The sequence below is a fragment of the Vipera ursinii genome (assembly GCF_947247035.1).
Source record: "Vipera ursinii genome assembly, chromosome: 14".
In the NCBI taxonomy this organism is placed as follows: Eukaryota; Metazoa; Chordata; class Lepidosauria; order Squamata; family Viperidae; genus Vipera; species Vipera ursinii.
In genome coordinates this window covers 9,580,493-9,596,690 of record NC_139527.1, presented here as the reverse complement: position 1 = coordinate 9,596,690, position 16,198 = coordinate 9,580,493, and the positions used below count along the sequence as shown (strand labels likewise).

At 46.0% G+C, this 16,198-nt stretch overlaps 1 protein-coding gene across 2 annotated transcripts; it reads right to left on the bottom strand.

Moving 5' to 3' along the window:
• Positions 1-743: 743 nt before the first annotated feature.
• PXMP2 (peroxisomal membrane protein 2) lies at positions 744-15,189 on the bottom strand. 2 transcript variants are annotated; one of them, XM_083373316.1, is made up of 5 exons: positions 15,029-15,189; positions 13,458-13,562; positions 8,648-8,810; positions 5,225-5,344; positions 744-1,707 (listed from the first exon to the last, which is right to left on the bottom strand). In XM_083373316.1, the coding sequence occupies exons 1-5, from the start codon at positions 15,181-15,183 to the stop codon at positions 1,636-1,638; spliced, it is 615 nt and encodes a 204-aa protein (XP_083229442.1). In that variant the 5' UTR covers positions 15,184-15,189; the 3' UTR covers positions 744-1,635. The 2 variants fall into 2 exon arrangements, with proteins under 2 accessions (XP_083229442.1, XP_083229443.1); XM_083373317.1 differs by having other exon boundaries at positions 744-1,701.
• Positions 15,190-16,198: the final 1,009 nt, after the last annotated feature.

Here is a 16,198-nt window from a genome sequence, read left to right as displayed (position 1 = left end):
TACCTGCCTGAAAATGAACTTATCTAGATCAGTAACGTGAGCAGGAGAGATCTCTGATTGACAGTGTTAGTCATATGATTACAGCCTAACTGGTTGGGTTGGCAATATATAAGCCATGATTTGTAATGTATTGTATCCCTTTAAACGTGTAATGATTGGCCAACGCTGTGTTCTTTCAATGGCCATAAGAGGGAGCTAGAGACATAGCTTTTTTTCTCTCTGTGTTAGTTACTCTGTTACATTGCTTGCTGATTATTGTTGATTGTGGTTTTGCTACTGTTTGCTAAACCCGAAGAACTGTGTTTTTTGACTTTTGGACTGGTAAGACGACTTTGTATTAGATAATTCTTGAACTGTTGATATCTTCTCTGTACCCGTGTATGACCTGGACTGTTTATTCTTGACTTGTGCTACTCCTAAAAGTAAAGTGTTGGGGTTTTTTTTACACACCTCAGTGTATCAGTGTGGTTGCTGTGCAAAACCTGACTGCTCTCAGTACTTCTTCTGTGCATTCTCCTTGTTGGCTCAGGAGATATTCTGCACAAACCCTGTCACAAAGGACTATCTATGTAAGCATAAGGGACTTGTCCAGCAGCAGTCCAAGCAGTGGAAGGCCAAAAGTTTCCACTTTTAGGAAAGATGCCATCCTATTGAGTTACTTTCAAATTAAATTGATCTTCCATATAAATTTGCCCCAACTTAGATCGCTAGGAAAGAAAGAGCCTCGACTCCATTTGGTTGAAGTGATAGTTTTTTGGTTTTTTTTACTAAGGTTAAGTGGTTGCAGCGAAAGTAAAACTAGATCTGAGTATTCCCGCACAAAGGTTATACATTTTCCCTTTTCTCTTTCCCCAACTCCGCCCCCCCACATCCCCCCAAGATGTGCCATCTTGATGATTTGGGAACCATTTTATTGCTTGGCGCCGTTCAAGGTAGTTTCGCATTCTGATCCCAGGCCAGGTGTCCTTGGCGGCTGGCTTATTCCAGTTTAGCACCTCTGCTTCTCATCAGCTTCTCTCCTCCCTCACCCCCAAAAAATCCGTTTGCCTTCCCCTTTCCATGCCCAACCTTTGCTTTCCCAAATTCCTTCTCCCTTGCATTTTATGGCAGGATGCCAGCGAAGCAAAGAAGCTATCTTCAGACAGCAGACTTGACACCGGCTCAACAGAATATGAGAATGAAAAAAAAATTAAAAAGAAATAACAAAAACAATTGTTTCATAAGGTTTTTTTAAAAATAAAAATAAAAAGACTCTTCTTGTTGTGTTTATTGCTCAGAAAACCGTGCATGGATATATTTATGGCCTGTTCTGATCCCTGCCCACAGATTCACCTCTACAATTAAGCACCTGTGCGAGAAAAGGCAGAAAAATCTTCCCAGCATCTGGAAAAGATCTGGGGAAAAAGAGCACAAAATGGCCTTGCTAGTCATGGCTATTAGGGGGTGGGGGGGAGGGCAACAAGGGAAGTCCCTTTGCCCAGGCCCCAGATATGAGGAGGAAAGCCAGAGGGCAACTTGCAAAGGAGGGAAGAGACCACCAGGCTTTCCAGCCACCTTCCTCTGCTCCCTCCTTCCACCACCTCAGGTCAAAACCACGGCCATCTCCTCTGATGGGCCAGACCGGCGGCTTTTCCCTCATCTCTTCTTGATGGACGCCAAGTAGGCGAACCACAACATGGCAACGAGGTTTCCGAAGAGCACCTGGAACTTGCAAGAGAAGAAAAAGAGCACCAGTAACAGGGAGAGGAGAGCAGGACTCAGTGTTATAAAAAATAAAATCAACGAGAATGCATTTGAATATTAGTAGCTCGGTTTAGTAGCTGGGCTGTTGGCGTGAGCTCCGAGCTTGGTAATTTGGCTGCAAACTTTTTTCATCACCATTCGGGGAGGCGTCGTCAGTGCACTTTGAATTGTGCTCGTCCGACAGAGCACTGGCCTTTAAATACCTTTTTGAATACCTTTTGGGGTGATGTAAATTGGTGTGGATGTTGTCCACAAAAAATCAAACCACATCTCGACAACAACAGCTAGCCAGCCAAACAACCCAAAACCAGACCATGGCTCATAGGCAACCAAACGAACAAACACCATTGGCATCACACAGACGGGACTTAAACACCAAGGACCGTGGCCTAGCAGCAACAACCAGTCAATCAAACAATCCGAAACCAGACCAGGACTCAGAAACATGTGGACAAACAACATCCACACTAATTCACATCACACAAAAAGGTATTTAAAAGTCAGCGCTCTAACAGCACAATTCAAAGCACACTGAAGATGTCCCCCTCTCCCCAAATGGAGACGAAACATCTGCAGCCAAATCACCAAACCCATGGCTCAATGAGAATGTCATGGACTCTTGAAGTAGAGAAGCAACCTTAGAATATGGCACTGATGGGTAATCTCCCCTCCCTTCAAATGTATCTTGTGCCTTCTTTTGGTAGGGAGAGTGAGAAAAGGGGGAAATTACAGGCCAGACACAACGGAACACCCATTTTCCCCTGGGTTGCCCCAATTTTTCTTTTTGTTTGTTTCAAGAGCCCTGGTGGCACAGTGGTTAGAATGCAATACTGCAGGCTACTTCTGCTGACTGCCAGCTGCCAGCAGTTCGATTCTGGTTGACTCAGCTCAAGGTTGACTCAGCTTTCCATCTTTTTCAGGTGGATAAAATGAGGACCCAGATGTCTGGGGGGCAAGATGCTGACTCTGCAAACCACTTAGGGCTGTAAAGCACTGTGAAGCGGTATGTAAGTCTAAGTACTATTGTTAGTGTTATTGCTCCCTCCCTCCATCCCTCCCTCCTTCCTTCCTTCCTTCCTTCCTTCCTTCCTTCCTTCCTTCCTTCCTTCCTTCCTTCCCAGTGGATTGCAGGCCAATTCTGCCAACTGCCAGCAGTTCGGTTCTGACCGGTCAAGGTTGACTCAGCCTTCCATCCTTCCGAGGTCGGTAAAATGAGGAATAGGTTGCCGGGAGGGCAATATGCTGAATCTGTAATATCGCTTAGAGAGGGCTATAAAGCACCGTGAAGCAGTATATAAGTCTAAGTGCTATTGCTATTGCTATTAAAGGGAGAACCCCACCCCTCAGTCTAGCGTAAGCACTGGATTTTTCTGGGTGGTCTCCCATCCATGTGTTCACTGGGTCTGATCCTGCTTAACATTTCAAGATCAGTCAAGGTTAACCAGATGCTGCTTTTAGAACATAGAAACATTGAATAGGGATTGGAAGGGATCTCGGAGATCTTCCACTTTGGCTTATTATTTATTCATTTCCAATATTTATATAGCCGTGCGTTTTGAATGCATAGCTCGGGCATGGAAAACCATCCATACGGAAGCCATATAAAAATCCCCATAACCGATGAAAGTCATCAAAAGGGAAAGACAAGAAAAGGAAAGCAAGATACAGAATAACAGCTCCATACAAAGCCATGGATATATTGAAGTGATCACCTGGGGTTTAAAAACCTTCCAGAAGGCCAGGAGGGTTGGGGCCATCTAACATGTCAGAAGGTCAGAGGACCACGGAAGCCCCAAGGCACTACATCCATCATAAATCAGTTGCCAAGCATCTGAATTTTTACGACGTGACCAGGGGGATGCTTGCAATGGTTGTTAAGAAGGAAAACTGGTCATAAGTCACTTTTTTCAATGCCATTGTAACTTCACACGGTCATTAAATTAACTGTGGTAAGTCAAGGACTTACTGTATTGGAATGACACCTGGGTGATTGCCGTATAAAGCAGGGGTCTTCAAACTCAGCCCTTTTAGGACTCGTGGACTTCAACTTCCAGAATTCCTCAGCCAGGGAAGTTGAAGTCCACGAGTCATAAAAGGGCCGAGTGTCATGCCTCTGTGGGAGCCTGAATCTGCGGAGGAAAATGACCCTATGGAGGCCAAGGGGGAGGTGTCTGTGGCTTCAGAGGAATGTGGGGAAGAGCAGGCCAAGGCAGGCCAGGGCCCTGCAGGATTGGGACAAGAGGAACAGGAGAGGCAGAGCTCAGGCGATGACCAAGGGCCACCCCCTCCTGATCCTACAGCACGGAGAGTGGAGAGAAGGAGGGAACAACTCAGGCAGGCTCAACTACTCGGGAGGAGAGAGGCCCGCCCTTCCCCACAAGGCACACCTGGACATTGAGATTTAAGGATACGCTGTAGGGAGGGGCGTTTGTTGGGAACAAACACTGATTCCTTGGAGTTTTGTGTGTGTTGTTGCTGATCTCTTGTTCGGTGACTTCTGCTTGGAAACATGGAAACTCTATTGGACTGATTGACCACGTTGCTTGAATGTTTAAAGACCTTGGACTGTCTTTTGGATTCTCTTTTGAAACTGCTCAGGCAAGCTGGTATTCACACAGACTCGTTTAGGTACGTGTTATTCTTTGTTATCTCTGTGGCCTTGAGTACATTCCTCTTCTAATCAAGACTGTGTGTGCAAGACTGTCTACTTGCAGACTGTCTACTTGCAGCCAGAGTCGGCTGAAGGGGAGCCAGAAACGTAGGAGCATTTGGGGAAAATTTGGAGCAATTAAAGGACTGCTTGAATTGCCAGCTCACTGCATTGCCTCTGTGCTATACCCTGGGTCATCACACCAAGATTCCTGGCATAAAGATTCTTTCCCTCAAACCGTGTAACGGGAAGACTGCATTGTGGGAAGCTCGACTCTCAGGGGCGCTTCCCTCAACTTCCCAGACATGGGGGCAGATTTGCCTCCTTCCTGGATGGCGATTCCCAGTTTCATCACGACTGGCTTAGCCAGTAAAAGTGGACTCGTGTAGTGTTCTGCCCTTCCATCCTAAAGGTAAAGGTAAAGGTTCCCCCGCACATGCGTGCTAGTCGTTTCCAACTCTAGGGGCCGGTGCTCATCTCCGTTTCAAAGCCGAAGAGCCAGCGCTTGTCCGAGGACGTCTCCGTGGTCCTGTGGCCGGCATGACTAGACGCCAAAGGTGCACGGAGCGCTGTTACCTTCCCACCGGAGTGGTCCCTATTTTTCTACTTGCATTTTTACGTGCTTTCGAACTGCTAGGTTGGCAGAAGCTGGGACGAGTAACAGGCGCTCACTCTGCTACGCGGCACTCGGGATTCGACCCGCCAAACTGCCGACCTTCTGATCGACAAGCTCAGCATCCTAACCCACTGAGCCACCTTCCGTCCTACACCCCCCCAATTAAGTAATCCGTGGAAATGAAATGGGAGTGGGGGAAAAAGGGAAGCGCTTACCTGCAAAGGGACGTAAGTGAAGTTAATAACCTGGACGGGGGTCCACACTTTCCAATTCATCTTTAGGGATGCCCAGTAACTAGTTTTTATCTTTTTGGAGAACGCAGACATATCCTTTCCCTGAAAGACAATGGTGATCAGTGACATGCAAATGAGAAAAAAAATTGCCCCCACCCACAATCCAGGAGGTATCGAAAGGACCCAGAGAGAAATTCTTTTCTAATGCAATATAAAATGGCATCACTACAAGAATCCCGGGAGGTAGAAGAGGGCCAAGAAGAAGAAAAAATCAGAGGCACGCAGTAAGCGTTGTGGCTGTATATTTTTCACTCAGGTTTTGTTTAGAAAGTCTTCCAACTCTGAAGCCCTGCCGACGCTTGGAAACAAGTCAAAAAAGGAACCCCCAAATCTGTTAAATCGAGGGTGCAGTTTTGAAAGATCTTTATGCACTTCAGCCTCCAACTCTCTCCCCCGCTGTTCTGGAATCAGAATCAGAATCACAGAGTTGGAAGGGACCTTGCAGGTCATCTAGTCCAACCCCCCGCCCAAGCAGGAGACCCTACACCATTTCTGACAGATGCCTGTCAAGTCTCTTCTTGAAAGCCTCCAATGATGAGGCTCCCGTAACTTCTGGAGGCCACTTCTGTTCCACTGGTTGATGGTTCTCACTGTCAGGAAATTTCTCCTTATTTCCAGGTTGAATCTCTCCTTGATCATTTTCCATCCGTTGTTCCTTGTCTGGCCTTCAGGTGCTTTGCAAGTTGTTGAGCAACCAGAAACACACAGCTTGCATTCCAGATGGACTTGAAAAGCACTTTATTCGATTGCAGCTTTTTGGCCCATGTGATTTTATTTTGGTGCCTTCAAATCAGGTTTGTTTGTTTTTGTTTTTTTAACTCCTGGTGACTTCCTGGACAAGTACATAAAGTTTTCTTGGCAAGATCTGCCAAAGGCTGAGAGGGTCCAAAGTCACCCAGTTGTTTTTGGTGACTACAACGGGGACTAAAGAAGGAAGTTCTTGATTTCTAGGCTGGAGTCTTAACCACAACAAGAAACTGGATTTCACGATGTGATTATGGGCTGATCTTTTTCTTAGTGTCGCATACAATTCCACCATTTGGTTAATAGTGGTGCTGTTTAATGGCTGTATTGTTTCTCTGTGCCATATAATATATGTGAGTATATGCATCATTCTGTATTTATTCATTTTTGTCATTTTTATGTAGGGAATGGAATGGAATGGAATGGAATGGAATGGAATGGAATGGAATGGAATGGAATGGAATGGAATAGAATAGAATAGAATAGAATAGAATAGAATAGAATAGAATAGAATAGAATAGAATAGAATAGAATAGAATAGAATAGAATAGAATAGAATAGAATAGAATAGAATAGAATAGAAATAAGGAATAGAATAGAATAGAATAGAATAGAATTATGCAATAAGAATGGAATGGAATGGAATGGAATAGAATAGAATAGAATAGAATAGAATAGAATAGAATAGAATAGAATAGAATAGAATAGAATAGAATAGAATAGAATAGAATAGAATAGAATAGAATAGAATAGAATAGAATAGAATAGAATAATAATAGAATAGAATAATAATAGAATAGAATAGAATAGAATAGAATAGAATAGAATAGAATAGAATAGAATAGAATAGAATAGAATAGAATAGAATAGAATAGAATAGAATAGAATAGAATAGAATAGAAATATGCAATAAGAATGGAATGGAATGGAATGGAATAGAATAGAATAGAAATAAGGAATAGAATAGAATAGAATAGAATAGAATAGAATAGAATAGAATAGAATAGAATAGAATAGAATAGAATAGAATAGAATAGAATAGAATAGAAATATGCAATAAGAATGGAATGGAATGGAATAGAGCTGGAAGGGACCTTGGAGGTCTTCTAGTCCAACCCCCTGCTCAAGCAAGAGATACCGTCTCAGACAGGTGAATGTCTAGTCTTTTCTTTAAAATCTCCTGTGAGGGAGCGCCCACAATTTCTCAGGTAAGCTGATTGTTGATTGTCCTCACTGTCAGGAAGTTTCTCCTTAATTCCAGGTTGCTTTTCTCCTTGATCAGTTTCCAACCATTGTTTCTCATCCTGCCCTCTGGTGCTTTGAGGCTTTGTTTTCCCTTCTCCTGATTATGATGTAACAGTTCTTTGTGTTGTCCAGAACTGTCTGTTCCTTTAATTGCCACAAGGCACTCCTTGTAGAAGCGAAGACGGCAGGACAACATGCTTGGCCTGGAGACTAAAACTTGTGAAGAACGGCTGCGGGACTTGGGTCTGGCTAGTCTAAAGAAAAGGAGAAACAGGGGAGACGTGATAGCTGTATTCCACTATTTGAAGGGCTGCCACAAGGCAGAAGGGGTCAAATTATTCTCCCAAGCACCAGAGGGCAGGACAAGAAACAATGGTTGGAAACTGATCAAGGAGAGAAGCAACCTGGAATTAAGGAGAAACTTCCTGACAGGGAGGACAATCAACCAGTGGAACAGCTTGCCTCCAGAAAGGGTGGGCGCTCCATCACTGGAGATTTTAAAGAAGAGACTAGACATTCACCTGTCTGAGATGGTATAAGTTCTCCTGCTTGAGCTGAGGGCTGGACTAGAAGACCTCCAATGTTCTTTCCAGCTGTATTCTATTCTATTCTATTCTATTCTATTCTATTCTATTCTATTCTATTCTATTTTATATTCTATTCCATTCCATTCCATTCCATTCTTCTATTCTATTCTATTCTATTCTATTCTATTCTATTCTATATTCTATTCTATTTTATATTCTATTCCATTCCATTCCATTCCATTCTTCTATTCTATTCTATTCTATTCTATTCTATTCTATATTCTATATTCTATTCTATTCTATATTCTACTCTATTCTATTCTATATTCTATATTCTATTCTATTCTATATTCTATTCTATTCTATTCTATTCTATATTCTATTCTATATTCTATTCTATTCTATTCTATTCTATTCTATATTCTATATTCTATTCTATATTCTACTCTATTCTATTCTATATTCTATATTCTATATTCTATTCTATTCTATATTCTATATTCTATATTCTATTCTATTCTATTCTATTCTATATTCTACTCTATTCTATTCTATATTCTATTCTATTCTATTCTATTCTATTCTATTCTATTCTATTCTATTCTATTCTATTCTAAATAAATGTCTCATTTAACCACAGAAATTTTTGGCTCAATTGTGGTGGTAAGTCAAGAACTGCCTGTATTGAAAAAACCCAAGCCATTCTTCCCAGTTAGAACAGTAGAACCGCATGTGTCCAAGCAGAAGCCGGACATCCACCCATTTGCATTCCAGCAGGGAAAAGGGGTTAAACCGGCAGCCCTCAGATCATCCCTAAGCAAGACTCTACCTCCAAAAAGTTCATGACGAGGAAAAAGAGGGCCAGGAAAGCTGGGGAGACGATGAGACGGTCCACCAGCAGACGTTTGATGAGAGCAAAAGGGGCCTCTGAAGGAATTAGTTGCTCCAGGTAGAGGTAGAAGTAATGACTAAGCGGTCCAGTGAATAAAAAACTGCAAAAGGAAAGAAAGGGTGAGTGGGGCTGATCTCAACAGCTTCTCCTCCGAAACCAACCAACTGTACAATCTAGTGTCAAATAGATTAATATTTAATAATAGCCTCACGGTTCCAGCTGAGGAAGCACAGCTGAGACGTCCGGATCTCTAATGCAAAACTTTATTGAGTAAATCATTTCGGCTCTGGTTAATGGGCGCCAAAATCACTATACTTGTCAGAACTCACCTAAAAATCTTGATCTGTGAGGGAATTCTTCAGATCCTGTCTAATGTCAGAACCCACCTCAGCCCACATCTTAAGAAAGAAGGACTCTTGGAGACAAGGTTTTCCAAGCAGGAACTTTTACTAAGGAACAGGAGATGGCCAGCATGCTAGACAGGGTCTGAGGAATTCCCTCACAGATCGATATCTTTAAAATGTCCCCAAGCAAACCCCACCCCACGCTTCATTCAGTCAGTTCCGGATCAGCCAAGCTCCAGGTGATAAGCCCATCGTGGGAGAGGAGAGATAATAGTCCGTTTGCAGCTGGATCGTTTCCACACACCCCACACACACACTTCATTCGGAGAAACAAACCAGATCCCAGAGGGTGGCATTTCTCCCTTTCCCACCCACTTTCCTAGTTACCCGTAAGTTGACAGGGAATGCTTAGTGAGAAAGCAATTGGTTATATTATGATGGATAGCAGGCAGGCGGAATAAACAAAGGTTACATTTAAGGGAGGAAGTGAAAGCCATAAAGCCCCGTGCCTGTTCCCTCTCCCCCTTAGGGAGAATCCAGGGGGAGATGAGATTTGGGGTTACCTCAGAGAAGATAGTTAGAAATGAAATATACTGCTCAAAAAAAATAAAGGGAACAACCTAGCAGTTCGAAAGTACGTAAAAATGCAAGTAGAAAAATAGGGACCACTCCGGTGGGAAGGTAACAGCGTTCCGTGCGCCTTTGACGTCTAGTCATGCCGGCCACATGACCACGGAGACGTCCTCGGACAAGCGCTGGCTCTTCGGCTTTGAAACAGAGATGAGCACTGGCCCCTAGAGTCGGAAACGACTAGCACGCATGTGCGGGGGAACCTTTGCCTTATTTTTTTGAGCAGTATATAAATGGATTCTGACATTAAAAGCACAAAAATCTCCCTCCCCTAAAGCCAGCAGGTCACATTGTCCAATGAAACTTTATACATTTGTTATGAGAGTCTTCAGTTCTCAGCAAGCAGCTCTCAAATGACCTTGGTTCTCACGCTATCTGAGGTCTGCGTTCTATTCACCCCTTCCCTCCCTCCGAGTCTGTAGGCAACCTACAAAGCAACAATGGAAGAAACAGCATTGGAGTCTTTTGAAGCTTGAGAAATAGGCTGCAACCTGCCCAGGGCCTGGCATCAGTCATTGATTGAGCTGCTGTGACGTCGTCATCCAAGCCTCCAGAAGCATTCCAGCCACTGCTGAGAAAATGGCCAGCCCCAGAAGGTGGAGTATATTGGGTGCAGGCTCTGCAAAGCGAAGGGAAGGTAGAGCTGAAAGAGAAACAATCTTCAAGGAGAAGTCCAGACAGAAAGAAAGGGAGAGAGCCCCACCAGGCAGGCAAATGGGGAAGGGGGTCCAGAGGTAGGGGAGGACAGGCGGAAGGTAGAAAGAGAAGGGATTTCAAGGAAAGCTAGAGCTAAAGGGATTGCAATCTGGAACGCAAGAAAAAGCTTTGAGCTTGGGCTTTGGAACCAAACGCACAAGAAGTTGTAGGATGCAAGCAGGCAAAGAAGCAGCAAGAATGGAAGGGGAGTGTCTGAGCTGCCATCCTTCACTCGGAGCTATGCATCATTCTGTATTTATTCATTTTTGTCATTTTTATGTAGAGAATGGAATGGAATGGAATGGAATGGAATGGAATGGAATGGAATGGAATGGAATGGAATGGAATAGAATAGAATAGAATAGAATAGAATAGAATAGAATAGAATAGAATAGAATAGAATAGAATAGAATAGAATAGAATAGAATAGAATAGAATAGAATAGAATAGAATAGAATAGAATAGAATAATAGAATAGAATAGAATAGAATAGAATAGAATAGAATAGAAGAGAAGAGAAGAGAACAGAACAGAACAGAATAGAATAGAATAAGTAGGGTAGGGTAGGATAGAATAATAAGAATAGGATAGGATAGGACAGGACAGGACAGGACAGGACAGGACAGGATAGGATAGGATAGGATAGGATAGGATAGGACAGGATATGGAATGGAATGGAATACAATACAATACAATAGGAATAGAGGTGGAAGGGATCTTAGAGGTCTATGCTTCACTAGATGCCAGTCTGCCATCAGGCTGAGGGGGAAGGCAGGGCAAGGCGAAACTGAATGCCGTGCTACCTCCAGACATGCCAAGGCCACAGTCCCGGGAATGGAAAGTAACACCCATCCATCCATCCATCAAACCGTCCATGCAGGGACGTTTACCAAAACATCTTCCAATGCGCCTGGATAATGGGATGATAACAGAAGGGTGTGAAACACAAAAGGGAAAGTTAAGTAGGGAATATGTGTGCACAAACTCTTTAGTTCTCGCTAGAGATGGGAAGGCCTGGGGGGAAAAACTGAAAAAACATGGGGGGAAAAACAGGTTTTGTTTTTGTTTTTTTTTTCATTTGGAAAAAAAGGGGAAAAAATCATGGAAAAAAGCACGTTCCCCCCACCCTCTCTCGGTTTCTTTGAAGGCTTTCCCATCTGGCCTTGCGTAACTGTAACCACTTGGCTTTGAGTCAAAGACACCTTTTCACCACAAATGGAGTCAAGAGCGTTTCTTTCCTGAAAGACAGGAAAGTCTGTCAATTAAGCCAGAACTGCAATATCAATCTACCTGGAGCTACGCAGTAATTACTGGGGAGATTGTGCAAACAGGTCCATCCCTGAGAAAAGCAAGCAAGCAAGAAGTGGAAGATGTTGAAGAAATGAAAGCAGAATCTCACACACACACACACACACACACACACACACACACTGCTCCCTATAGGCTCAACAGAGAGCCTGGAGCAGCCAACTCAAGCTTGGTATTTATTTTATTTTTATTTTATTTTTTATTTTAATCCCATTTATATCCCATTTATAGACTCAGGGTGGCTTACAATCTAAGAAGCACATATCAATGTGCTTAGCAGTAGCCTTCATTCTACGTATATGCCTGCTTATTAGGGCTTTCCGGGGCCCCCAAGCGGCATTATTACAAAGTCAGCTTATTGCCCCCAACAATCTGGGTCCTCATTTTACCTACCTCGGGAGGATGGAAGGCTGAGTCAACCTTGAGCCTGGTGGGACTCGAACCTGCACTCATTGCAGGCAGCTGGTGTTACTTCAGGAGGCATTAGCCCACTGCTCCACCGAGGCTCTTATGATGGAAGGTGTCAACTCTAACTTTTCTGAGCAAAACTCTGGTTAGTTAACAATAGCTTTTCATAACCCCCACCCATAATGTGTTCACGTTGCCCAATCACATCCTTCTGCTCGTTATGGGAACAGTCCACTTCTCTGTAAGGTATCTGCTTACAATGACCTTGGGTCTCAGGGTCCGTGGACGGCTTTTTGAAGTTCCTGTTTCTTTCCCAGGCTCTCCCCTCCCCATACAGAGGTTAGCAAGCATTTTAGCAGTTCAACCTTGACAGAAGATTTCAGGAGTGAAACTGATGCCTCCACCCGTAATCTCTGAAGTGTAGCAGGAAGCACAAGGGACTAATAGCAATAGCCCTTAGACTTATGTACCGCTTCTCAGTGCTTTACAGCGCTCTCTAAGCGGTTTACAGAGTCAGTCTTGTCCCCCAACAATCTGGGTCCTCATTTTACCGACTTCGGAAGGACGGAAGGCTGAATCAGCCTTGAGGCAGTGAGACGCAAACTGGTGAACTGCTAAAAGCCAGCAAACAGCAGAAGTAGCTGCAGTCCTGCATTCTAACCATTTCGCCACCGGGCAGAGCCTGTTTGAGACAGCCAAAAAAAATCCCCAAGCTGTAACCCTCAAGTAATTAACTTCATCATTGGGAAATTCCCAGAGTTCAAGCTCCGTGACCGTCCAGATTGACTGACCCCAGTGCTGGTACAAGTTCCATTTCGCTCCTGCCCCATTGACAGCCTCGGCCCCACCAACCCTGGCCAGCAGTGAGTTTATTGAGTGGCTAGCTCTAGCTGGCTTAAATTCTGGCTACTGGTCAGAAGAGTAAGGCTGTGGGAAGCAGGTACCCTGTTTCCCCGAAAGTAAGCCCTACCCCCAAAGTAAGCCCTAGTTTTGGGGAAAGGCAGACACATAAAAATCAAGCTGGGGTGGGTGTGGAGCTGCCCCACGCACCCTGCACCCACTTACCTGGCAGCCAGGCCTCTCCTCGCTGGCCCACTTCTTCTGCGGCGTCCTTTGCAGCCAGGTCTGCATTTCTCAGTCACAAGCCTTTCCGGAAGGCCTCTGCAGCTGAGAACCGAACTACGGACTCAATCCAAAGCTTGGTTCTGCAGCCGAGGACCAAGCCGTAGATTGAATCCATAGCTCGGTACTCGGCTGCCTAGACCTTTTGGAAAGGCCCGAGTGCATGATAGAGCAACACTGAAAGGCAAGATTTTTCAGGCCACCCCTTCCACGAGCTTCTTCCACCAGTCCCATCTTACCCATAGGCAGCAAACCGCAGGGGTTCCCGCCAGTCAAGGTTTCTCTTTTTCTGGGTCTTCTCAATGACTTGGGACAGGAGACTCCCTAGCGCTGACAGGAAGGCACTGTGGGAAGAAACGAAGTATAATGTGAAAATGTAAAAAAAAACATGTTGAGACTCTAGAACAGACATGTCAAACTTGCGACGTCATGTGACGTCATGCAACGTATTGGGACGGTTTTTGCCTTTGCTGGCAATGGGGTCGGCGCGGCTTCCGCATGACGCATATGGCCTGTTTGACACCCCTGCTCTAGAAAGAGTGCAGAGAAGAACAACAAGGATCTTGATTAGGGGACTGGAGGCTAAAACATACGAAGAACGGTTGAGGGAATTGGGTATGTATAGTCTAGTGACATCTAGACATCTAGACATCTAGGGACGCAGTGGCTCAGTGGGTTAGGACGCTGAGCTTGTCGATCAGAAGGTCAGCAGTTTGGCAGGTCGAATGCCGAGTGCCACGTAGCAGAGTGAGCGCCTGTTACTCGTCCCAGCTTCTGCCAACCTAGCAGTTCGAAAGCACGTAAAAATGCAAGTAGAAAAATAGGGACCACTCCGGTGGGAAGGTAACAGCATTCCGTGCGCCTTTGGCATCTAGTCATGCCGGCCACGTGACCACGGAGACGTCCTCGGACAAGCGCTGGCTCTTCGGCTTTGAAACGGAGATGAGCACCGGCCCCTAGAGTCAGAAACGACTAGCACACATGTGCGGGGGAACCTTTACCTTTTTTAGTCTAGTGAAGAGAAGGACCGGGAAGACATGATAGTAGTGTTCCAGTATTTGAGGGGCTGTCGCAGAGGAGGGGGTCAACCTACTTTCCAAGGCCCCTGAAGGCCAGACAAGAAACAACGGTTGGAAACTGACCAAAGAGAGAAGCAACCTGGAATTAAGGAGAAACTTCCTGACAGTGAGGACAATCAACCAGTGGAACAGCTTTGCCTCCAGAAATTGTGGCCGCTCCATCACTGGAGGTTTTAAGAAAAGTCTGGACAACCACTTGTCTGAAGTGGTATAGAGGCTCCTGCTTGAGCAGGGGGTTGGACTAGAAGACCTCCCAGGTCCCTTCCAGCTCTATTCTGATTGATTGAATCTCTGTGGACCTTGGAAGAGATACCTGGGAGAGATATATACAGAATGAGAACAATAAGTAGCGGGATAGCTTGCTCCCAGAAATTGTGGGAGCTTCATCATTGGGGGGGGGGGTGTTCAAAAAAAAAAAAGACTGGACAGCCACTTCAATGAAATGGTACAGGGTCTCCTGCTTGAGCAGGGGGCTGGACTGGACGACCTCTTGAGGTCCTTTGCAGGTCCCTGTTACATACAATATATATTTTTTTCCTCCAAAACTACTGAGAAAGGAGGGGAGAGAAAAAGGGAAGGTTATTTTTAAGAAGAGACTGGACAGCCATTCGTCTGGAACGGGACAGGGTCTCCTGCCTGAGCGGGGGAGGGGCTGGACTAGATGACCTCTAGGGTCACTCCCAGCTCCGATTCTTGAAAGCGCGTCGGGAAGGGTGGAGAGGCGCACGCACCTGGTGGCGGCTTTGGTGAGCACCGGATAGAGGCGGAGGAGGAGCAGGTAGCGGGCGAGCACCGTCCGCGACAGCGGCGCCGAATCGGGCTTGGAGTGCACCGGAGACATCGCGTCGAGCGCATCTCCAGTCCCCGGGCAAGCCCTACTGCGCATGCGCCTGGCGGGGAGGGGGAGGCGGAGGAGCCGTGCCTCCCGCCTCTAAGCCAATCGGAAGAGAGGGAGGGAAAAAAGGCGGAGTTGAGGTAATAAATGGGGCGGGACGTAGGGTAGGCTCTTCGTCTACCGTTGGCTACCCGCGAGGCGGCCGAGGGAAGGGTGAGAAGCCGGGTGGCTGTGAAAGATGAAAGGAGTCATTTCATCCAATCGGAGAAGAGAGGGCGAGGCCGGGGCAGAGCATTAGCCAATGGACAGAATGGCGTGGAGAGGAGGGTTGAATACAGACAGCGGGGTGGGGGCGGGGAGTAATAGAAATCTGCTCCTCCATTGGTCGTCGCGTGGTAGCGAGACCCAAGCCTAGAACTCTGATTAGTTGAAGGCAAAGGTGTGGGAATGACGGCCCTTTTATGACTTGTGGACCAACTCCCAGCCTTAGCTGGCTCAGGAATTCTGGGAGTAGAAGTCCGTAAGTCGTTAAAAGCGCCGTCATTCCCCATCCCTGGTTTAAGAGAGCGTTGCGGCGCGAGAGCGGCGAACTCTCGGGAAGCGGCCGAATCTCGCGAGATGTTCCGCAGCGCGCGGAAAACCTGAGGGCCCTGCTCGGGTTGCCGGGCGGGATGAAGCTGAGGGAGGGGGCGGCAAGAGGGGAACCCCAGGACCGCGTCTCCTGTCACGGTTTTGAGCCAGGGCTGGGAAATAACTGGTACTCCTTGACTTACATTGGCTCGTTTAGTGACCTTTTGCCAGGGGTGTCAAACTCAATTTCATTGAGGGCCGCATCAGCATTGCGGTTGCCCTCAGGGGGCCGGGTGGGTGTGGCCTGGGTGGGCGTGGCCTACTGGGTGGGCGTGACTAGAGTGCGCATGGCCTACTGGGTGGGCGTGGCCAGCTCTACATCGTTGGCATCAAGGGTGCCTATGGGGGCCTGGGCAGGAGTGGGACAGATCTGAGGGTCTCTGGCAGGAGGAGGGTCTCTGGGCCAGGGCCAAGGCAGCAGGGACCGTTCCCTCAC

Excerpts from the sequence above, each read along its gene's own strand:
- PXMP2 (XM_083373316.1), bottom strand. The coding sequence starts at position 15,183 with ATGCGCAGTAGGGCTTGCCCGGGGACTGGAGATGCGCTCGACGCGATG. Across the intron at positions 8,811-13,457 it reads CTGCGGTTTGCTGCCTATGG|TTTTTTATTCACTGGACCGC; the intron begins GTAAGATGGGAC and ends TTCCTTTTGCAG. Across the intron at positions 1,708-5,224 it reads TCACTTACGTCCCTTTGCAG|TTCCAGGTGCTCTTCGGAAA; the intron begins GTAAGCGCTTCC and ends TTCTCTTGCAAG.